At 28.7% G+C, this 25835-nt stretch overlaps 1 protein-coding gene across 2 annotated transcripts in view; it reads right to left on the minus strand.

Moving 5' to 3' along the window:
* LOC103578230 (zwei Ig domain protein zig-8) overlaps positions 1-25835 on the minus strand; it is a 59463-nt gene that overhangs the window by 13179 nt on the left and 20449 nt on the right. For both annotated transcript variants that reach the window (XM_008559234.2, XM_008559233.2), the window contains one exon: positions 19449-19615. In XM_008559234.2, the coding sequence (XP_008557456.1) occupies positions 19449-19586 (138 nt within the window). In that variant the 5' untranslated portion in view covers positions 19587-19615. The remainder of the gene's footprint in view (positions 1-19448; positions 19616-25835) is intronic.

Consider the following 25835-nt stretch of genomic DNA (forward strand, 5'->3'; position numbering starts at 1 on the left):
CACGGCTTATCCGATCCTCGTATTTTTCAGTATTCGACTACTGTTGTAGAGACGAACGTTCGGATATTCGGATATTAGATATCCGGTTATCGACCACAGTACTCATTTCCTATATTTATTACGAGACAGTCATTTAAACCACGTTTTTCTTTTTTATTAAAAGTACTTCATTACTTTTATATTGGCAAAAAAACAGTATTCAATAATCGATAAGTAAGCAACTGACATTTACTCAATGCCATAAGTCAGGTATATAAAATTCATAAAATAATTTTAATAAAAAAGCAATAATCGGAAGTACTAAGAGGCCAGTATTTAAAATTAAGAGCAATCGCTGGGGAACAGGCAAAATTCACTCCAGAAAATCTGCATTCACTCTGCAAATTTTTTACATCATAATAAGGTACGATGTCAAAAATTTTCAAATTTTGTAACATAATTCAAGTTGCGCAAAGTAATTTTTACCGTATGGTAAAATAATCTTTACTGACCGAAAAATTCCACTGTTGCGCACCTGAAAATTATTTTTCTTCATGAATTCCTACTTCACAGCTTTTGCAAAAAAAGTGGCAATTTTAAACCAAGAAATGGTTTCCATACTTAATCATTACCCAAAAAAACTATTTTTCCAAAAATTTATATTATACTATTACACCTATAACGTGATTGGTCGGTCGTTATCCAATGGGTTTATTTATGACGAACATTATATTGAACGATGCATAAAAACCTACAAACAAACCCATTTGTTTGATTTTCAGACTGTGTTTTACTATACTGATTTATTGCACAAATAAACGACGTTATTGAACAAAGCCTAACAAATCGCTCATTAAATATAAACAAATTTTGTTGACATTAAACGGAAGCATTTCTCATTTTTTAGATAAATATTTTACTGGAATCCATTCTATGATATGCGATACAACTATACTCATAAATGAATACAAAATATTTGTGGAAAAAAATGTGATCATTTATACAATTAATTAAATTGGGAAAGTATATTATTCATTACATCAAAGGTTGTGTAGACTATAATATAAAATAAACCATATAACACACAATTTAAAATTCTGTTACATATATATGTAACGTGGTGGTTGGGACATGGAATGGAAAAGAGTGAGTTTTATACGTCCCGAGTTTGTTCATGATTTATACAACAATAATATGAAAGCTCTTGACGGTAGGAAGCAAAAGCTGGTGCTTCTGCAACTGCAAGTGCTATGGACGATGTAGAGAAAAAATGTGCAGTGTGTTATGTGTTGCTTTGGCCTCTCTATACTCATCATAAAAAATAAAAATAATAAAAAGGCAGAATAAGAGAGAGAGAGAGAGAGAGAGAGATGATGGAAAAAAATAACGCGAAACCAAAAGTAAAGGCGTCTAGTCGTGTTGAAAAGAGTGAAGCTGCTTTTGCTATACTAATACCACTGTACAGAGATTGTGGGTACATAAGCCAATGTACAAGGGCATACAAGGACGTTTTGCCAAACAGTATAAAACGTTAGGACGCTAACATCAGCCTTTTCTTTATTTCTTTATTTTTTTTTTTTGCTACTCTTATTATGCTTTACTTAGAGCTTCTGGGGATACAGTTGGTGCACATACACAAACATTTATTTTTATATATGTATATATGTATAAATATATACGCATAAAGTTGTATTGCGCTATGGTATTTGGTCCGACGCCAGTACAGTGAATGCACCAAAATAGAACTGTAGCTTTGAGGTCGTGAAAAAAAAAAAAATAAATAGAATTTTTAAAAAAACCCAAAGCTGCAGATGGAAAAAGACTTGATGGTGTGGCGTATAGGTGAAAGGAAAAGAAAACATTGTAAATTGTATAAAGAGTTTAAAGAATGTCTGTGTTGATGATAATATTTTTTTTTTGCCTAAATTAGATAATTCATTCCATGTGATTCTTCTGTTACTACTTAGGATAAAAAACTTTTTTTACACACCCTTTTTTTGGTTGAACGAGTTTTTTTATGTTTAATTTGAAAAACTTGCTAGGAAATATAATTAACTGAATAATTTATTTATTTTTGGCATTTGTTTAATTTTTGTGAATATTCTTACTCTTGATTATGATAAAATACGAAGGAATATAACTTTTTTCCAATAAAAAAAAAAAAAAATTTTATACACTGAGAAAACAGTTTATGTTATTTAAAATAAGTAAATTTATTTAAAATTAATGAGAAGTATTTATTTAATGTTAATAAACTTTATTTGGTTGAAATAAATATTTAATTGAATCAAATACTATTTACATTTCGTCAATTTGACTGAACAAACTCATACTTTTCATTCAAATATATATTTGTTCATAGTTAACAAATCTTGCGTGAACCAAATTACACTGCGGCCTGCAGCGCTACAGTCGCCACCTCCCAAATAAACATTTTTTAACGATAAAAAAATTTTTATTTCATTCAAAAAAAACGCTTCAAATAAACCATCTCTTTGTTTCAACTAAATGCATTTATTTATGTCAAAAATAATATTGATAGGGTCCATTCAAATATGGGCTTTATTTGCATAAAGCGAATCGTATTTGGCCCCCAAAAAAATGTTCTCTCAGTATAGCTCTTAGAAAGAATTTTTATTTTCATAGCAAAATAAAATTATGAAATCAATAGTCAATCAAAAAAATTAATAACTGGTTTAAATTTTTTTTTCAAGAACCGTAAACAAATATATAAACTATCAATTTAATAGAATGTAATTAGTAAAAAATATTTTTATAAAATTTACAGATGACATCCAAGGCCACTTTGTCTTGCTTACGTCATTCTCTAAACAATAATTAATATTCCAGGCCCATGTAGTGAAGTCCGAAAAGGATCTTAGACCAAAAGTTGGCCAAAAACTAAATCAGCCAATTTTTAACTTTTTTCAATAAAGTTCTACAGCTTTGCCATTATTTCGGTCAAATTTAGGCCTTTTTGATTGAAATTGTAAGGTTTTGGCAAAATTTAACCTTTTTGGGCCTTCATCGGCACATTTTCGGCCAAACGTTTTGACCCGCGATCTTAGACATAAAGTTTATGTATTTTTCCATACAGTTATTTATTACGATGCCTCAATAGTACGCTGAGTCTATTATAGTTACAGAAGCATAAGTACTGATCTTTATAAATATGAAGTTATTTCTATCATCTATCGAACGATGACTAAGAGCACTTAGTACGTAACCGAACTGACTCGGGTTTGATTCCCAATTTAAAAAAAATATAGTTCTTGATTAATTCATAAATTTATTATAATTTCTTTGTTCTCAACTTGTCATCCGTAAATTTAAAAAATTCATATTAATTATATTTTCTAATCGGCAATTAAAATAATAATTATTTAAAAAATTTATCTAACAATTTCAAAAGTATTTTTCCAGAAAACTAAAATAATATAGAGAGATTTTTAAAAATATTTAAAGGTTGCGGTTAATTATAGAAAATCTATAAGTTAATGTACTATTAATAAAATATTCATTTTCATTACACGAGTTTTCCTTTTAATTAATAATCTATAATAGGATAATTTTGACCATTAATTAATTTGAATCGATAAAGTCGCTTACGAGTACGTCAAAAATTTTTCGATAGTTAAAATAATTAACTAAGAATTTTAATGACTAAATTTAATTGTTTTACTCAGATCATTAATATTTATGTTTCATAATAAATATGAGCGCATGAGTCTAGAAAAAATATTGATTTTAAAAAATCCGTTAATTCTCAAACCGTAAATTAGCCAATTTTTTTTTTCGCTCCATTATTGTTTTTCGATTCGATACAATAAAAAAAAAACTCATAAAGAAGCTCATGAATTTGAGAAAAATTAATTAAGATTTATAAAGGTTTGTATCAGAACTCGTATACAATGCAAAAGATATTATTATATCTGCATTTAAATGGTATAAATAAATTTAGCTTCCCTGTATAGAATTTAGAGTACACAGAAAGATAAAACATCAAAGATGTTGCGGTGATTGAGTAGATTAAAACAAAACCGGAAGACTCGTGAAATTAGAGATGACTTGAAGCATGCTAAGCAGCAAAGAAGATAGTATATTATACGACGAAGAGATAATTATATATACTGCATTACTCTAGTACAGTAGAGGAAGAGGAAGAGGAAGAGGAAGAGGAAGAAGAAGAAAAAGAATAAGAAGAAAGAGGAAACATGTATTCCAGCGCATCTGCAGCACTTCTTGTACGCGAATAAAGAGTCACAAAGCGTCGAGTAGAGAATAAGAGTCTGCAGAAAAGGAGTAGGTCCATGTGGGTGTAGAGAAAAGGAGAGAGGTCTATAAGCGAAGGATAGAAAATTTATAAGGAAAAGGAGAGAAATTATGTTAAGAGTCAATGGGTAGTGGTAGTAAAAAGAGATGGAACAAATGGAGAACACAAGAGCCCACGCGTGTACCCCCTGACTTTAACATTTTGCATACTGATGAGTCCACTTTCCAGCCACTTCATTCCCATTTCCTTTTCTTTTGGTATTTCCTTGTCATTTCCAAGTTTTCTTCCGAGCCAATTTCATTCACATGCAACTACATGTACTTATACATTTTTTTTTTTTCATGAGCTATTTTTAGTTCGATAAATAAAAAAACTAAATTTTCAAAATAATTTATGGGCTCTTATTCCGAATTTAGTTATCATGCGATTATCAGAGCAATAAGAAAAAATAAATTATTCCCATGTTTTTTATATAACGAATGTGGTTAGAAATTGAGTTAGATGTATATTTTGTTGAGTCTGATTTTTATCCTCATCTTAAAATCCGTGCACATAACTCCGAGCTGGCTTTCTCACTTGGACGTTTACATTGAAACATATTTATTTTTCTTTCTCTTATTTATATTATTTTTATTTAACTTTTATTTTACTTTTACCAATACCGAGTACCAGCGCTTTATTTCGATTCCCGCTGTATACAAGCACACGACGAGCTTCCGGTCATGTACATTCTCACGATACCCGATCTAATAAACTGCCTGAGGGAACAAGTCCAGAACGGATACGAGAGTTCGCGGAAAGAATTGAGAAAGGACAACGATATGTACACCAATGTATATGGACGTTTTATACCTAGCAACCACTTGCAGAGTTCAATAGTCGGTTTTATCCTGGCTTTATAGTAAAATGGTTAAGGGATCAGGCTTTCAAGTTTTCATGAAAGATATTTTTTTAAAAAAAAATTTAATTATTTTCATAAGCGAAATTTCGTACCGTCGAAAAATTGAGCCGCGATTACAACTTCAAATTTAGACTGCAAATAAACGTGTTCTAGAACCTCATTTTAACATTTATGTTATGCTTATTTCCGTTTTTGTATAGAGGTACAACTGAGGTTCTATTTATCCACCGAGAAAATGCGTTTTCTCAAATTTTTTTTTTCTTTAAATTTATTAATTTACCCTCAGAGAAATTTAGAATAATCGGTCTGTAGGTTGACCCTGTGGGCTAGCCCCAAAACTTCCCACCTATTTCGAGCTCCTTGAGCTCGAAAGTTTGTTGTAAATACATTTTCAAGCTCTTCGAGCTCGAAAATATTTTTGTATGCCTTTGTTTTCGAAAAATAACGTTTTTTACCATTTTTTCTACAACGATATCTCGAACGAATAAACCGATTGAGACGTTTAAAGTGAAAATCGATGCGTTTTATTGAGTTCTACAATTAATCAGATTTTGAAATTGATTTATCGAGTCGTTTTTGAAAAATTTCCAAAATACGAAAAAAATTTTTTTTTTTTTAATTCTTTCGTTAACGGTTTCTCTTGAACGAATGAACCGATTTCGATGGTTGAGGTGGCATTCGACGCAGCTTACAAAGTTTTAGAGCTGATTTGATTTTGAAATCAATTCAATGAGCGAATTTAAAGTTATTCAAAAAAAACATTTTTGAAATATCTCCGAACGTACCCTACCCATTAAGCTCAAATTTTGAGGGTCTATAGTAAATAATAAGCCGTGTCGAATGACACCCCGAAGATCGAAATCGGTTCATCCGTTCGAAAGTTACAGAATATTTACATACGTCGGGATAAAACCAACTCCCGAATTTTAGAAAATTTGCAATTTTCTTAGCGGGAAGATAAAAAGTTTAAATCCTAAAATGATACTGACATTTATAATCTCCTTCAATTCAGAAGATTTGGAGGCCGAATTCAATTAAATAGAGCCGTTGAAGAGACGTGAATTATAAAAAAATGTATGCGCTCTCATATTACCCCTTAAAAATATTTAATAAAAAATCTGAAACCAAAATAATATACCGTAGGTTTGAAAAAAAAAATCCTTTACTGTTACTCGTTATTTAGACTGCGTATCTTTTTATTGATTTATTTAAAATTATTAGTAAAATATTTTTTGAGGTCAATGCTTAATATTTCTTATTGTGCGAACATGAAAAAAATGACTAAGAATATATTTAAAATTTAAAACATCTTTTAGAATAAGACCTTTGATCTCAGAAGTACAGAAGAAATGTTTTTCTTTCTTCACTATAATTTAAATATTTGAATAAATATTTAAAAAAATTTTGAATTTCATTTCAACGCAAGGAGATAAATAAGTGAAGCTACTAAATATAAGTTGAGAACACACAAGTATGAGCCAATGAAGTAAGTGTACTAAAATTACGCTAGCACGTAAAAATGAAAGAAAATGATTATTTTTCCCAACATCGAGCACCGAGTCTGTGTCGAGTCTGTATTGAGTCTGTATTTTCTCTGGGAGCTTCAGACAAGGCTTCAAAAATTACGCTAACACGTAAAAATGAAAGAAAATGATTATTCTTCCCAACATCGAGCACCGAATCTGCATCGAGTCTGTATTAAGTCTGTAATTTTCATGTCAAAGTAGAAGATAATACACTACTGGAAAAAATTAAAGGTTCAATAAAAAATTCCAAATTTTTGGGTCATTTTTAACAGGCCGTAACTTCGAGAGAAATGCTCGTACCAGAAAGAAAATAAAAGGAAATTGTAGCTCCAAGTTTCTTCTTTTTGGATTATAACTTTTTAGATTTTCAGCTTCTGCGGTTTTTGAGTAATCTTAAAAAAACCAGCGACAAAAAAATTTTCTAATTTTTTTTACTTTTTTTTTTGGTCCACGGGCGTGGGAAAATTTTTTTTTGCGTATTCATTCTGAGGATCAGATTTCTTGATTATTTTGCTTTAATTTCATTTTGTATAGACCTTGATACCTCCACTTGTCACCGAGATATCGGTCTTCAAATGGAAAAGGATCCTCTTGTCTTTGATTATGGATATCTCAGCAACCAATGATCGCACAGAAAGTTAATGGTGGGTTTCAAAAACTTTAATGAAATCCCTCGAATGATTACCCATTGTTTTTTCGAAAAAAAAAAATTTTTTCTATCGTCACATGAATTTGAAAATGCAACAAAAATAAGGGCTTTTGGTTGTTTTTTGGAAAACCAAACGCTGGATCGAAAATATGGTGGAAATCAATAATGCTGAGTGTGCATTTTTCAGTTTAATATGCCCACAAAAACCCTACAAAGAGCCAAATTATTCCAACCAGCCGTTTTTTTGTTTCACTCGATCGAATTTTTGAAAAAATTAAAGGATCACGTTTTTCGCTCTGAAAAGCTCATAATCTTTAACAAATAAAAAAAAAAAATTTTCCACGCTTCGTCCACATTTTCGTTTCAAACAGTGCTCAAATTTTCATAAAATAAAAAAATGTCATGTAAATGTAATGTAATATGTAACCGAAAAACCAAGACGTAAAGCAAAAGCTTGTAGAGTTGGACTGGGAAGAAAGAGGAAGAGGAAGAAGAGGGAGAGGGAAAGTAAAATGCCAGTAGCAATGGTTACATACCATAAATATCGACTTTCCAAAGTGTAACGAGATAACTTTCGGCGATTTTACCTCGCAAATAAAGTGCCCCAAGTTAAAAGTGAGATTTGTTTCTTTCGTGCTCAAACGAGTTTGTGTTCTCAACAGAATTGTCAAGCACATTGTAAAAAAATAAAATAGATATAAAACTCAAAACGAGTGAGCTTTTGCTCGTAAAATTCTCATATAAACGAGGAAATAGAAAATTATATACAAATAAAAATTTTCCAATCTTATATTTTATATTTTTATATTTATTCTACAGTAACTAGAGAAAATTTAAAAAAAATAAATTAATAAGAGGACAGAAATATAATTATTTTGAATAAAAAATATAAATTGTCGTTAACAAAAGAACAGAGAATATGAAACGTTGATTATAAACCAAGTCATGTATATATGTAGTGACGATAGATATCAAAGGATTGATATCCTTTCTCTTATCGACTTTCAAAAAGCTATTGAACAATCTGAAGCTTTAGTTGCTGTCATTTTCTATCTCTCAGCTTTTCAGGTGGTCTATCGAGTGCACAAAACTCGCAGGATCTCTCGTGTGTCTATAGTACGGGCATAAAGGACAGTTGATAGTTGATAGTATTAAACGGAGAAAGAGCGAAAAGCTCATCTAGGATGAGGTACAGCAGCGAGTATTGAGACGGTTGGTGAAATAAGGGATGAAAGAGAAAAAAAGCCAGAAGTAGATATCTATATATACACATAATTTAGTGGGAATAAACGCAATCGACGAGTTTGCTCGAGTGCGACGAGTCGAAATTCGGTTCGCTCGAATTGCCTGCTCGATCGCCCGTGTCTGTCATCCGAACGGAGAAACCTCTTAATTAAGGGAATGCGGTTTCTATCGATGAACGAAGGTAGTTTTATTTTTGTTTGATTTTATCGGACATGAGTAAAGTGAACCGAGTACTAGTCGTCAATCTAGCTTGGATTATTGTTACCTTTTATATGGATGAATTCCCAATCGAAATTAGAAACTCAAGTGGAGATACTTTTGATATTTTCGGTTTCTTTTTTAAATTAACAATCCGTATCTTTTACTGATGGTTTTTCTTGATTGCAAGTTGTCAGTAGTTATGTTATTTTGTTTTCTATGACGTCAGTGGTATTTTAAATTAAATTTTTTTTTTAATGTTAGAATAGAAAACTTGGATTAGGCCAAGTCGAAATATTAGACGTAAATTGAATGTTTTCAACGTAAATTGAACATTCAAAATGAACACGCAGTAAAATTTTTAGTAAAAATTACCCAAAAAAATATGATAGTGAGAGGACATGTGGAAAATAAATTCATTTTTTCATACATTGTAAAATATACTACTCGACAGCATGTAAATGAAGTGCATTTTCTACTAACAACTTGGTCAAAATTTACTTACTAGCTAGATGGCGTTAAAGTACCAAATTTTGATTAATTTTTACTCGAAAATTCTCTGCGTGAAGGTTCAACGTTTTTATATTACTCAAAATGTAACCATAATTTTTTTGCTACGCCCTTATTGCTTCCATTATCTACCTTAAGAGCCAGAGGTGTACTAAAAAATTTTGGCGAATAACGTAATTATAATCCAGGAGTATGAAATTGATGAAAAAATTTTTAGGTACACTCACATTTTCTTATGGTAAGTCTCAATAGGTTATAATTACGTTTTGAATAAGCTAAAAACGGTCAATTTAAATTATTAATGTCCAAAACGTTCAAATTACGTTCAATATTTCGACTCGAGTGGAGAAATCTGAATAATGAGTGATGGAAGTACGTTAGAATTGAAAAAAATTATTCAAATATAAAGTCTCATTTACTATTTATCAATAATCGACATAGTGACTTATGTAGAAAAAAAAATCTGACATTTATTTTTATTTATAATTTAATTTTTTTGGTAACAAAAATCATAATTAAAATAAGTTCTCAGCTCTCTGATTATATAATTCAAATAAATAATAAAGCTATTCATAAAAAATTGCATTCACGTCTTTAAATTAAATTTATTTCATAAAAATATAATCCCATTAAATAAAAACTGTCATGCATAAAATTGACAGGATGCTTTGAACATTTAAACGAATCTAAGTTAAGGATAAACTGACAATAAAGAGCAATATATATATATATATATATATATATATATATATATATATATATATATGTATATAAAATGAAACAGGAAGAGAAAAGTACTTGGACTCAGTCTACTGGGACCAAACAGTCTCCAGACATCCTTTTCGCATCCAGAGACTTCTGGAGACTGTTGATAGTTCCAAGACTCGTTTGCTTGCTGGTATGAGCGTATATTCAATGGCTTAATATAGTTCGTACCGTAACAAATGTAACAAACGATGAATTAAATATTATCAAAGTTTAAAAGTGTCTTTACAACTACCACGCCATGTCGCTTACTGAAAACAATATCTCGACTTAACTTGCACATTATATTCATCATTTCCTTTTACAAATTTATTTATATTCGTCTCTATGCAATATTCTTTCTGCGCGGTCTTAACCCATCGTCATTTTTATTGATAACAGTATTTAAGAATAAAAATAAAAATAAGTATAAAACTATATATACAGTAATAAAGTAAAAAAAAATTTAACCCACTTTTGTTTATGTATTTTTTCCCTTCAACTCCCATATTTTTTATTTTATTTTATTTCGTTTCCTTTTTTCCGGAAAATCAGGCAGGCGAGTTTCACAGGCAAAGACTAAGCTTTTGCTGGCTCAATGCCGAATAAAAGTTTAAAATAAGATTAAAAAAAAAATTAAAATTCTAAAAGATACTTTTTTTTACAGCATTTAGTTTCTTTCGTTACTTTACTTCTGTCTATTTATCTTTCTTCAGTTTATTTTTTTATGTTTTCTTCATATGTACGTTTATAGAGAAGAATGGATAACGATTGAATGATTTTATGAGTAGCTCTAGGTCACTGGCTCATTTAGTGCCAACCTGTTTTCGCTATATTACGCTGCTTTATGAGAATGAGTCGGTGCAGCTGTGCACGCTAAATGATAAATTTGTCATTTTTTTTATCGATTACTATTTCTTTGGTAATAGATTATTTTATTACATGTTCGTGAGACTATTGAGAAAAATAAACTTGAGAATTTTATTTCTTAACATGTAATAATTTTATTTTTAACTTGAAGTATTAAATTTTATGTTTCTATACCCGAAGAAATTCTTAGATTTAAATTTTGGCAGGAAATTGAAAATATTTCTTTTTAGCAACAAGTCTGTATTATGAAGTAATTTTCATTTTTTTAATACCGCAATATTTTACGAAGTTAAGGGTCAAAAAAGAGAGACTTGAAATCACAATTTTTTTTTTCTGTTACGTTTCAGAAAAAATTTAAACTTCTGTCGATTGAATATAAAATGGAATTTTTATCTGTAAGCTGTGAAATAAAGAAGTTATTGAACTTTGTACGATTTTTTTATTATCAAATTATTGTCAATTTTATGGCATTACTCCTCTCTATTTTATCATTTTATAAAATAAAGATGAGTTGAAGCTAATGACTTCAAAAAAGTGGAAATTGAAGATAAAAATTTGTCTTTAAATAGAAATATCGAAAAAAAGTAAAAAAAAATTTGTAAAGATAATTGTCAAAAAATTAATGACTGAATTGATCCTAATTTCATTTTTGGAAAATAATTAATCAATAGTATTTTTTGTCAAGTTAAACAAAACCTCTAAACACGAGCTTAAGAACAAGGCTCACATTACGTTTCCATTTTTTAGAAATGCTCATTTATTTAAGAGAAAAACGTCGACGTTTCTGTTTACTGCGCAAGTGTAAGGATAGTAACATTCGTCGACTTGAGAGTGACAAAGAAAAAAATTCAGACACCTCTTAAAAAAAAATTCGTCAAGCTGAAACCTGTCTACAAGCTTGAAAACGATATTTTTTTTTGTTTCTATATGAGCGTTTTACACTGAAGCCTAAAAATTTGAATTTTATCAAAATTTTATAAAAAGAAAATTTTCAAATAATTTTCCGAAGGAGAAATGAAACAAAAAAAGCAAAGAATTTCCGTCACCTTAAATCTCATGGGTTAAAAAAAAAGTCAAATACTCTAAATTTTTGATCAAAGTTTCTATAGACCTTATCTACAAGAACATAGATATACGCGAGGTCTGTGAAATATCTGGGGCTTAGCGGAAACTGCACCGTGAAAAATAATAAAAAGATCTGGAAAGACAGAGAAAATAATTAATTGAACTAGATCGAACGAGTTTGTCTGCAAAAATAAAAAAGACAGAAGACAGGATAGAAAGGAGTTAAGAACCCGCACAAGGAGCTAAGGAAAAGTATAATACGTAAAGTAGTACAATCACAACTCTACTAAAATATACTTTCAAATTAAACTATTTTAATCCAAGTTTTAGTCTACTTAAATACTTTTAAAAGTCAACTTAGTCATTATACAGATTAATTTATAGTATGACTTCTAAATGAATTATTTAATAAGTCGATTTAAATTTAAATTACGATTTTTACGACATTAATAATTCAAATATTATTTATGCTAATAAATAGGCACAAAATATTAAAATAAAAATTTTATGAATCATTTAATGAGAATAAATCAATGAAAAATTTTAAAGCGAAAGTAGACTGTACGAGATGTACTATAAATTTAAAATATCGATTCTGTTTCAACACTAAGTTTTTTCAATAGTAATTTTACTTTCATATTCTGCATCAACATTTATAGAAGGTTATAATTTATGCAAAGTATCTGGTGAATTTAAATAGTTTTATATAGTATGACGTATGACAATGTAAAGCGCATATGACATTGGAAAATGTAAAGAGAATTATAGTGAAAATAAAATGTTAAAAATATTGTTACAAGATTTACAACGTGAAGAAAAAAAAAAGTAATATTAAAATTTAAAGAAATCGATGGCTTATCGGGTTATCTATGAAATTACTATCATAAAAATGTCATAGTCAGTGGAATAACATTTTCGCGCGACATATAGCCTGAATGTAAGCTTTATAATAGTAAAAATAGTTAAAAAAGTAAAAACAAATAAAATAATGTGAGAAAAGCATTCATAGGAAAAGTTATTTGGTAGGGGGTTAAATGACTATAAAATGAAAAAAGGTTGAATTTCTCTCATAAAAGGGTATAAGAACTAGTGCATTGTAGAAAAACACTAGGTGATACTAAAGCTCTCAGATAACCCCTCACTTTTCTCTTTCATCCTCGAAAAGCCGTCCAATAAATATCACACCCAGTTCGTTATTAGCGTTTTAATTCAGTGTCGGCCAAGAGTTGGTAACTTAATCCCGTGAAATCGGAAAAATGTCACGCAATGAAAGAGAAATGAAAGCTCGTTGCTTCTTTTTATAATATTTTATTTTACTTTTTTATACTATACGCTTTCAAATGCGGGATCATAAATAACGAAATAATACCAGCGTCGCGTCGTTTGTAACTCATATTTTCATTCGTCTGTATATTTATACATTGAATATCATATTTTCTTTTTTTAGGGGTTTTAAAAAAAATATACGGTGGTTTTCATTGTCATGATTACGATCAAATTTCGAGTCTTGCAATAATTTACTATTTTTTTTTAATTGTGAAAAGAAAAATCTTCTCTTAGTTTGTTTTAAAAAATATATAAAGCTTAGAACTAATAAGTAATTCTTATAGCTCACAAGTTGAAGCCAAGTTTCAAAATCGTTGTTGTACTTATCTACGATTATTTATAGTGCTCCGTAATGGAACACTTGTAAAATCGCTCAGATGTTCGTTTCTCATATTCAATAAAAATGAAATATCTTTTTAAAATACTTATTCAATTGATATAAAATTTAGTATAGAAATAAAACTTTTTTTTTTTAATCCCGAGAAAATTAAAATTTTTATGTAAAAAAATTTTCTAATTCATTTTTTGAACCTTAATTATTTATTGCCATTTAAATAGACCAATTTTGCCCCATTTTACACGAAACATGTAAATTTTATTCTGAAAATATTTAACTTTTTTTTGTGAAATGCATAAATTTATAAAAAAAAGCTTTTATCTCTTTATAATTAAAACGAAAAGTAATAAATAAATAATTAATTAAAAATGTATGAGGATCGAATGTAGGTATGAATATAAAAAAAAGTAAAAAAATATCGTCCATTTTCGTTTGTCCAGTTGGATTGACTTATGGACGCGGTGGTTGTAATTAAAATGGTATCTACCTTTAAAACGTACGACTGGTTCTCTTTCTGCGGACACCGTTTTCCGCTACTCTAACGTTTTCACGTTTTATATCCGGGCTTGGAAATATACATATATATACACATATACACATACACATGCAGACACATACATAGACGTAAATATATACACCGAGGTGGAAGAGTGAGAGGAGTAACGGAAAAAAAAAAAAAAATTAACGATAAAAAACCGATTGTGAAAAAATAAAAACTATTCGGCGCGTTGTATATTCTCTCATTGCGTTGCATAAAAATTACTTTTACTCTTATTTTCAATTATTCTATTTATTTATTAAACAAAATTTAAATAATATATATAAAATAAAATTCCCATTGGCTACTACGACAATTACGTCTGTTTATTTTTGTGAATATCAAAAATAACAAAGTTAAATAGAAGCTTGGAAAACAATAGAAAACAAAACGATTAGCCCTGCGGGTCACCTCCAAAACTTTTTACTGATTTCGAGCGCTTCAAAATCAAAAAATGTTATTTGTTGCCTTGGACTGCAGAAATTCAAAAAATCAAAAATAATTAAAAATAAGCTAACATATGTCCAACGTCATAATTTTGATCGGGATCGACAAGTTGTTTTCTATAAAACATTTCAAAATATTAAAATGTTGTAATTGTCATATTAAAAGATTAAACTCATAATATAATAAATTTCGTATCAAAATATATTTTATTGGATCATGTGATGCCTTTGCCGCAATTATGACACATTAGATCCAAATAATTCAGATTAAAATATAACGTACTCGAAGGTCAAAACGTTTTTCGAGTAATGAAAATGAAAAAAATTAATGTGATTCGACTGCTTCAGGGGTAGTTCCGGAAGTTTGGGGTAGTCTAAGATTTTTGGCTGACACACCAGCATCTACATGCGAAATATTTCAGAAACCTAGTCATCCAGTAGATTTTTTACTTTCCAATTTTCTTTTTCGTTGCGTGAATAACGTTTCGATCTTCAGGAACATAAAATATAAAATTCAAAAATTTTGTATCTGTCATTATTAAAAACTTCTTCAATCATTCGCATACGACTTTTCCTTGGTAAACAATTTTCTTTATCAAAGACAGAAATTTACAAGATATACGATACGTATATTCACCCGTATTCTAATGGATTCTTATATGGACATGTTACTATTTGCTCTCTGTTGTATACGGAAAAAAAAAAAAAATATATAGACTGAAACTAAAAAGGAAAAGAGATTTTGAAAGTGCATTACGTGAACCGTATTCTCAGTGTATAACCTCGAAAGATACGATTTTGGACTTTTATGATACGAATCTGGATTTTCTTTTCTATTCTCCATTTACTATTATCTTCGACCATTTTTTTTCTCTTTCTTACGCTCACGAAAGTTTTATTCGTTTGATTCAATTCACAGATTCACTATTGTCAGATAAAAATTTAGAATTTTATATCTTGATAAAAATAAAGATGGAAGAAATGAAATTAAATTAAATGAAGAAAAAAATCAATTACCAAGTTTAATTGAAGCAGAAAGTTCATAACGAGCTCAACAAGAAAACCCTTAGAATTTTCCGATTCAGCATCGGATCAATTTCTTTTAGCTAACCGGAAGTATGTAATGAGATCGATAAAAAAAAAAGCTATTTAGTTAAGAAAATTGAAAGATGAAAAGCTAAGTTAAATAAATAAAATAAATTTAAGCAAACAAGTAATTTTAAAATGTTTATCCTTGCAGTCATAAAATTAATATTCAATTATTTATTATTTCAATAAACACAAGATTTTTTGCATCCTTTCCTTTTTAGAGAAAGACTTTTAATTAAAGCTAAGTAATAAAAAAATTATTTTTATTTTTTATGACTCCATAAATTTAACTGCGTATAGAAAAAATTTTTTACTACCCCGTCTTTAAAATATTCATTAAAAATAATTGATTACTAGGATTCATATTTTGCGCGCAAACGCGCTTTCATATATATGCCGCCATCATATCAAAATCCCGCTTTTCATATATATTTATTAAAATACATATATATTGTTGAAAACAATTTAGTTTCAACTCTGAGCCAATCACGTTACGAATATTTTGGCTTCTCATATTTTTCATATCATAAGGATCATAATTTGAGAAATTTGGTCAATATATATATTTATATACTCAATGAAAAGAAGGTCAAAATCGCTGCTTTAAAATTTTTAATTGATTCAAATAATTAATATTTGATTTATTAAATTTTATATGACATGATTTGTGAATTATTATTGTTTTCTATTTGAAAAATATCTTTGCTAACCTAAAAAATTTTAACGTTACGCCGTAGTTACCGAATATGTTTTGCTTGAAAATCCCAAAAGCATTGACTGAGCAAACTTATAAAATGATGTTAAATAGCAGTTATAATTACCTCTTAGGTAAACTACATATAAATCTTAGATGAAATAATTTATGTAACAGAAATAGACATTATTGAATGCTGTTTTATCATAGGTGGATATTCTGTGAGCGCTTCTATACGAGATCAAAAGCGGATATTCTAACTAATTTTACCTGCAGTAATTACAACATGCATTTGAACAAATAACTATTTAAATCAAGGCAAATAGTGTAAATTACATGAAGTAACTGCAGTGTTTACTTTCGCTTTTCTGAACGTCGATCTAATTTTTAAAAAAGTTTTTTTTTCTAATTACAGCTTTCAAAATTAATCTATTATCTATGAGATTATTTTTTGTTGTTATTAAAAAAATATGATTTTTTGAAAATTTTTAAATAAGGATTTTTCGAAAAATATTATTTTACTATAATTTTCTATCTGTAAAATTAACTTTTCCAATTCCCTATTCGCGAAACATCCGCATCGGATATTACCAGTGACCCTTCTGGTAAAATAAATCCAAAGCATTCCATCGAGTCTCTTTGAACCGTTTATACTAGACCAATAAAAGAAGTAGCTGAAAGAGTTCTCTTCTGAATGGTCGACCAGTATAATGTTATCTCTTTCTTGCCTTTTCATTTCTTTATGAAAGATAGAAAGAGTAAAATTGAGTAAGCGGGAGGAAAAAGCATTAAAAAAAAATAAAAATAGAAGAAGCCCAAGTAAAAGATTTTACTCCAACCGATCGCCTTTAGAACGTGCTTGGTTTTTCATCGTTGAAACGTGACGTGATATCATGGAATTGGAAAAGCTAAGATTTTCCGTGGTCCTTTAATCGAAAATAAAATAATTTAAAGAGTGAAAATTTCATCGATAGCTTTTTTTATTTTCTTATATACCCGGCTGCGAGTTTATTTTTTCATCAATGCACTTAAGGGCAAGCAGAAAAAAAGGAAACAACTTTTCTGTGTAAATTATTTATAAATTGTCCAGTTCAATCAAATTCATTTACTCAAAAATTAGTTTTTTTTTTTTTTTTTTTTTTTTTTTTTTGGTGAATGAAATTTAGTCTTAGGTTCGAGACCAGATTAAAGTAATTAAATTAAGCGATTTGTTCCGTACTCCAAATTGAAATAATTAATATCAATTGCAATGGAAAATTACAGGTTCAATACCCAATCAAAGTAATTCTTTTATTAATTAATATTTTCACAACGATCTTAATTATGATTATTAAAATTCTTCAACACTGAATTAATTTAAATTCAATATAATAAATTATTGAGCCATTTCATTGAATATTGAAGTGCATCAAAAGTCTAATTAAGAAAATGAAAAAAATCTCTTGACCTCAACAATATTTTTCGAGTATAAATAACAAAATATACGAGTAGTTGAAGTGTAACAATTAAAATCACTCGTCAACTGACTCAGAGATATGCAAGTATGTAGTCGACTTATCACTTTGTTAACAACTATAATAAATCTACAGCTCAATGAGCATAAAGCTGTAATGAAGTGTAGAAGAGACAATTATTTAAGGGTATGAAAAATTAAAAATTATTACGAATGAAAAATAACATTGATGCAAAGAAACGAAAAGCGAAATAAAGATGGATGGAAATAAGAAAGTGACCGACGAGGTGTTGGAAGTATCAGGGTTGGAAAAAAGTAGTCGGTGGGAGCGGGTGGGAGGTAAAGAATGAAAGAAGACGTGCATCATGATTTTATTTTTTGAACATCGATCTTAGCTCGGTGTGACCGGCTGGAAGGTCTTACGAAAGTGATCTATCATGTTAAAGGGTACAAACGATCAAGCAAACGTCTTCTCGCGTACCATCACTCGCAAATTTGACGTCATGCCTTTAGTGAACGAGTTACGAGTCAATTTTTATAGGACAAGTTGAAAAACGAGGTCACTTCAAGACACGTCACAGCTTTAAATTATTTAATCATTTTTTATTTTATATTTATATATAAGTATAATATATTATTTATTTCATTTTTTTTTTATTTTTCGTTCAAAAATATACTGAAGACTCGCTGATCAATTTTTTAATTTAATAATTTACTGTCTGTTAAAAATAATTGAAAGCTTTTGAAAAATTCCAGTGAGTAGAAATTCAATCAATCAATTTGTTGAATAGATCTTTTTTCATTTATTAAAAATTTTTTAAAAATATTCATGCGTATAAAATATAATTGAGAATTTATTCCTCTTAATTTAATGAACAAGATATTAATATTTTTTAAATGGGACTTTAATAGAGATTCAATTTTAAAAATTTTTTTCGTGTCTCCAAATATTATTTTTTAATGAAAAAAAATTTTTAAATAAATAGAGTTGATAATAACGGAATTATAAAATAAAAAATAATCCATTAACGAAAAATAGTAAAATTCTTTGATCGACTTTTAATCAACGTGTACACAAGTTTTGTGTATTTGAGAATGGTACAGAAAACTCCACGACAAGTTGATTGGCAGAATTGGCAAGCTTTGTTTAACGTCCCGCAACGCTAATCGAGTCACTGTGTACGCATTGTTAAAAAAATACGTATAAAAAAGATAAAATTCTGTGAAAGTTCTGTGGGTGGAAAAAAAAAATTAGGGTAAAATAAATAGAAAAAATAAAAGAGATGACCGATAAAAATGGGAGAAATAAAATAAAACTGAACGAGAAATAAAATAAATGAAACAATGGACACGCACGGATAGGATTCCGGTATCGAGGATGAATGATTTTCAATAGTGCCAAGTGGTGGCTCTTTAAATGTTTAGTCAAGCATATAGCCAATAAAAGTATGCGTTAATTGGCGTGAATAAATAAATTTAAGCATATGAATTTTAATATCAAAGATGAAGGGTAAATATTTCGAAATAATATCTTGGGCTTGATTAGTTTTCAAACTACGATCCAATGAATTATTTATAAAGTATATGAAAAAATTAATTACTTACAACTTTGTCACCCAAATTCCTGACTTTGCACGGCAAGTAAACAGTTTGTCCGGCTAAAGCTGTTACATTGGTGACTGTCTGTTCGAATATTGGTAAATCTTCGATTTCTTGTGATCCGTCGGGTTCTTGTAACTGCATTTGAAGTCTTTCTGATTTTCCTAGTGGCACTGGAACATAAATAAATTCATTTAAGGCTGGTTAAAATGAATACTTTACACAAAAAAAAAAAATCTCTCTGAAGGTAAATATTTTTGATTCAAAAAAATTTTTTTGGAAACTTGAATTTTCTCAGATAAAGTAGAAATTCTCCGACCAAGACGAATTTTTTTTTTTTATCAAAATTATCTTGGCTAAAGAAAATCTTGACTTGGTTCCCGAAAACGTTTGTCTTCCAAAATATTTTCTTGACTCGATAACTTTTTTTTTTCTGTGGAATAATGTAATAAATTTAGTCTAGATTATAATTTACTAGGCTTCATTTTTTCGTCATGGTCATTTTTTGAGCACGTGTTCATAAGAGTAATAAAGCTCTTGCGTAAAAATAAACTCTTTTTTTATTATTTATAAAATATGCAAGTTGAATAAACAGTTTATTTTATTTAATGAATCTATTTGAATATAACAAATAAAGATTTTATTTACTGGGACCGATAATTTTCTAGGTACCATCAGTTATTGAACTCTAATTTATTCAAAATTCCCGCTAGTGTCTTAACGTAATTGCACTTTGTTTAGTGTCTTCTTGACCTCTGACCCTCAGTGATTGGTAATTATATAAAATAATAATTTATTCAGATTTGTACGGTAAATAAATCATATTTAACATCTAACTGATATATTGATACAAAAATTTAATTTTAAAATTATAAAATTTTATTGCTATGTACAGAAATATAGTCTGTTTAAGCACTGGGACAGTAGCCTTTAATTACAGGGCAAATGTTATTATCGTTTTATCACTAATACGTTATTACAGTTTGGAATTTAATTAATTTTTGAATAATAATATTTATAAAAGCACTTGCGCTTCAAGAAAAATTAACTTACTAATTGTGAATGTAAAAAAAATTTTAATCAATGAATTAATTTTCAATCCCTTTAAAATATGAAAAGTTTAAATTCAATGAAGTACTGAAATTATTAGTTATAATTACCCTGTGCAATTGCGATTTAATTATAAGATATTGTAACAAATTTACTCGCTAATAAGTTCTACAAATACTTGCTTTTTTTTATTTTCATCGCTACGAGGTTATTATAGTTTGAAATTAAATATAATTTTTAATAATAAAAACACTTTTTCCCTTTTAAAGTAAAAACATCAATTTGAAATTCAAAAATATTTAAAATTCTATTTATGAAAAATTTATCTAATTGATCACTTAAATGAATTCAATTTTCATTGTAATATCAAAGTATTTAAATATATGTTACTGATTCCAAAAGGACATATTTTCTCTCTAAACATGAATAAGTAAAATAAGTGAATATTCACTAATTCTAAGTGCCAATTGAACCACTTTTTAAAATAAGTGGTTCAGTTAGCACTTAAAATAAGTGAATATTCACCTATTTCACTTATTCATATTTACTCAGTTTATACGCCGTTTTAGATTTAGTCACTAAGTTTAAAATCAAAAGGGCGTATAATTGTTTTCTTAATTGCTAATCATATTGTAGACTTCAATAGCTGAAAATTAAATAAAAAACTTTAAAAGCCAAAAGAACACTTAATTTAAACTATACGGCTTTTTGGTTTTCAAATTTCCAACTTAAAAATAAGTTTACAAAACGATTGGCAATAAAATAAAATTATACAGCCTTTTCACTTTAGAACGTATCTAAAAGCCAAAAGGGCGTATAAAAATCTAATTTCTTCTTCCTTATGGAATTAGTAACGCGATATATATACAACGGAAGGTTATAAATCAAATTTAATATACAAGCTTTCTTAACAGTGCATTAACTTTTGTAGTAAGCTAATTGTATCGCATAAACAATGTCATGGACAAATACGATTCCCTGTCACTCGTCTTTGCAAATGGTTAAACATGCTACGTCATGACTCTCTCATTTCCACTTCCACTCTCTCTCTCTCTCTCTCTTAACAACTGTATACTCTACAGTTTACTAGAGATAATGCATGTACAAAGCCATTTCAGTGTAACGCGATTCAATGTCATTCTGGGTTGCAGTTACACTCACCTCAAAGTCTGCACTATACGCTTGATAACACACGTGCACACACGTACTTACACGCACATGTGCACTAATTACGTTTAATTTATCGTTATCCATGATTAATGCTACCACTTCGTCAAACTGTGACACTTAAACATTTCATATATGAAATTTAAAAAAAAATAAAGTATTTTTACGCTAAATTTCGTATTTAAAATAATTTAATTTTTATTCAAGCTGAAAAATCTCTTTGATGTAATTAAAAATTCATAGCTTACAGAATTATATTCCGCTATAATTTATATTTAGCCGACTGTAAATTACGTAAAACAATTTTTCATTATATTTTCATACTTTCAAATTTATTGCTAGTGACTTTTGCACGGAAAAAATTAATTTAAGACTCAAATTTTGAAACTTGTGCGCAAAAAAAAATAATTATTGATAAGTAAACATTAAAATGTTTCCGTTACGACAAAGTATAAACTACTGGTAATAGCAGATCTTAAATTTATTGTAGGATTTATAATAATTCCGTGGTCGAGTGTACATTATCCTTGCCCCTGATGCACTTTTGGGCACCCACATACCCCCGACAGCACTTTAGTCCGGTAGCTACACGTGGCGGTGTTTCCTCTTCAAAACAATGAGTAGGATGGCGAAACTTTACAGCCGGGCTCATGGTTGAGAGACCGAGAATCGTATATTTCAACCGCTATGGTCATAAAGTGCGGTTGAACTATGACTCAGTTGTGTATTATACAATACTTTGGACAAGTTTACCCGCGGATTTCTGCTGCTGTACTAAGTTTAATTTGTCAACGCACATTTTATAAATAAGTATCAAATAAACTACATTCTGACACTTCAATAGCAATTATTTTACTTGTAGAAAATTCGTTTCTGACTTAACTTGGTCTAGAGTATGCCAATTCAAAGCGACTTTTGTTTTTTTCATGTTTGCTCAGCAAAATTTCTAGATATGGAGTCGAAAAAAAATATATACGAGCCTCAAATAGAATTTTAAAATTTTTCACTGAGTTTGATTAAAATTTTATGACAGATTTTTTAGTTATCGAAGTTCGAATTTCATTATTGATTGAAATTTACGTAATCTACTGAAATTCTATTCATAAATTTAATGAACGTGGAAACCGGACCGTCTCTTATTGATTAAACTCATGGTCTTTGATTATTTATTTACTCGACAAAATAAAAATCTATTTAATTAAATTTCCGCTTGAAAAATATCCATTTTTTTCTATAGTTACAAATATCACGCGGTAGTAAAAAAAAAGAGCCGATGAAATATAAAATAAGATAGCAGACCCGGAAGACGATAAATGTACAGTGAGCCGTAGCAAACTACACTCACTTTTGTAAATTTCCCGAAAAGTATCAACGATATATACATGTATAAAAATATGTATACATAAACATATAAATATAGATAAAGAAAGATAGAAGACAAAATAATGAAAGTGCGGTGAAACTTTTGTATGTCATATAAACGACAGTTTTCTACAAACGATCATTTTATTTTTCTCACTACAACTACACAACAATTCTCTTTTCCTTCTATTCCTTCTTCTCCTCGTACCTCTTATTTTTCCTTTTCTTCTCTACACTTTCTTTCAACCACCCTCATATATGATTTGAGCGTAAAACCCACGCTTTTAAATTGACACATTGCCTCGAGCTAAAAGAGTCCCAGTATCGTGATAAAGAAGATAGATGAAAATTTAAGATGTTTAAGGGCAATTTCACTGTTTTCTTAGTGGGTTGTAGAAAAAAAAGACGTTAAGTTAAGTACAAAAAAAAATTACCAAGTAAACATTTTTCTAAGTATAACATATTTGATTAAAACAAATTTACTTTTTAACCTTTATTGTTATTTATAGAATTTTTTTATTACTTTATGACGCTTTTTCGTTTTATTGATGTTTGTTAAAGAAATGTTTAAGACCAAATATTTGAAACACTTTCATACACAGAAAAAAATAAACTAAAAATTCGTGTATAAAATTATAAATTATCCTGAAGTTAGCAGACAATTAATTATTTTCGGACTTATTTTTTCAACAAATCAATCCCGAAAAAAAAAAAAATAAAAATATGCACATGTAGAAAATTTAAAAAACTACAGGTGCAATTTTTTCAAATATTTTTTTTTTATAATTTATTGTTAAAAAAAAAAATTATTGAATTTAATTGAACGATAGATTACTTTGGAATTTTGAAACTGATTAAAAATTTTAACCCAATCGAAAATGTAAAAAAAGAAAATTGATGAAATTATTTAAGGTATTTTTTAAAAGTACATACCCTCAAATATTTGAGAAAGATTAATTCGTTAGTGGTATGTGAAAATAAATAATAGAAACAATTATAAATAAAAGCGTGTGATACTGAAATAATTCAAAGAATTTCAAGCATTTGAAGCTTTTAAAAGAATCACTTGTACTTTAGACTTTTATTTTTATAAAATTGTCGACATTCCTCTGAACACTTGAATTTTTGCTTTCACTTCAAAGAAACAGAAAAAAAAAGTAATGGTAGTAATTAACGTCATTAGGAAATTTAAGCGGAAATAATTATCGATATAAGAAATTGAGTACTTTTTATTTTTTTACTTCATCAATAAAATAGAGTGTCGCAAACTAATCACTTTTTATATATTTAATATCGAAATTCTCAAAAATGGAGATCATTTTTTTCAATGTCTATATAAAATTTCTTCTTTTTTTTTTCAAATGTCACTGAAATGTAAATAATTCAGAATATTCAGAAAATAAAAATACATTCCCTCAGCGTTCTTAACTTCCTTTCCTCCCCATTGAGTCGAAGTTTATTTGTTAATTAAATAAAAAAATGAAAGATGTCAAAAAATAAAAAATTTTTAAATTCTAAATTTCAATACCGCTATTCAATTTTCTCATGCAATCATTTAATATTATCAGTCTATATTTAAAAAATGTCTATACAAAAATGTATAAGCGATATTAAAAAAAAAAAAAAAGTACGAATAGATTTATATTTATTAAAAAATTTTCTGTTTACGAAACATAAACAAAAAGTTGGTACTGAATGAAATAAATCTGAAAATCGTCAAACGAAGTTTGTACATAAACGTGATTAAAATAAACTGGAAAATAAAAAAACAAAAAAAGTATCAACGGTAAACTTTAACATTGATCCGATAAAATTGCACAGAATAAACTCTAGTCCGACCGTGATTTTTTTTTACCGACTAACAGAAACTAAAGCTTTGTAAAATAAAAAAGTAAAGAACGGAAAAGAAGGGAAGGGAAGGAAAAGTATGGGGAAAATAAAAACAGATGAAAATGAGTAGGATGAATGAAAGAAAAAAACAGTTAGATAGATATACGAAACGAAGGGAATAATGAGTAAGTGAATGAGTGAGTGGGTGAGTGAAATAGAACGAGAAAAGTATAGAGATTACATCGGGAATCCCAACGATGGAGCACGAACAGGAAAACATTCGTTTGTTCACGGCGCCCGGAATAACACGGAGACCCTAAATCACCGGTACGAATGTAGTGTGTAGTATATGTAGTGTGCAGCTACGGTGGGCTCTGCATAATCTACGTACGCGTGGCATCAACCGGTAGTACCCACCCTCTTCCTTTAACTATTTTCATCCCTGCCCACCCACTGTCTCTCTAGCCCCCTCTCTGACGCCTTGTTCATTTCAACTTCGACCGACTTCAACTCATTTCAACATCCTCGATATGAGAATTGAGATGAATTTTTTTTTTTTTATCAATTATTTCAATCATCTCGATCATTACCGACTTTCATATTTTATATTTAACAATCACAATAAATTTATTAATAGCTGATTTTTTTATTTTCACACTGAGCTTATGAAATTACTCGCACATTTAAGTATCCCATTAAAATAATTAAAAGTGTATTACATTAAATTGTGTTACATAAATAATATTTATCCAATTATTATTAAATTTAACGAGCAACGTAAAAGTAATTGCTTGAAATATAGGATTCACTTAATAATAAAATTAATGATGCAAAAAACAATTCTAATTATTAATTTAGAGTAAAAAATTTCAATAAACTCAGAAATATATTGTTAACATTTCAAAATTTTTTGATTATAAAAATAAAAAAAAATATAAAGTTGAAATTTTGATTACTATTTTTATACAGTCTACCCGTAACAAG

The sequence above is a fragment of the Microplitis demolitor genome, chromosome 5, assembly GCF_026212275.2.
Source record: "Microplitis demolitor isolate Queensland-Clemson2020A chromosome 5, iyMicDemo2.1a, whole genome shotgun sequence".
Classification (NCBI taxonomy): domain Eukaryota; kingdom Metazoa; phylum Arthropoda; class Insecta; order Hymenoptera; family Braconidae; genus Microplitis; species Microplitis demolitor.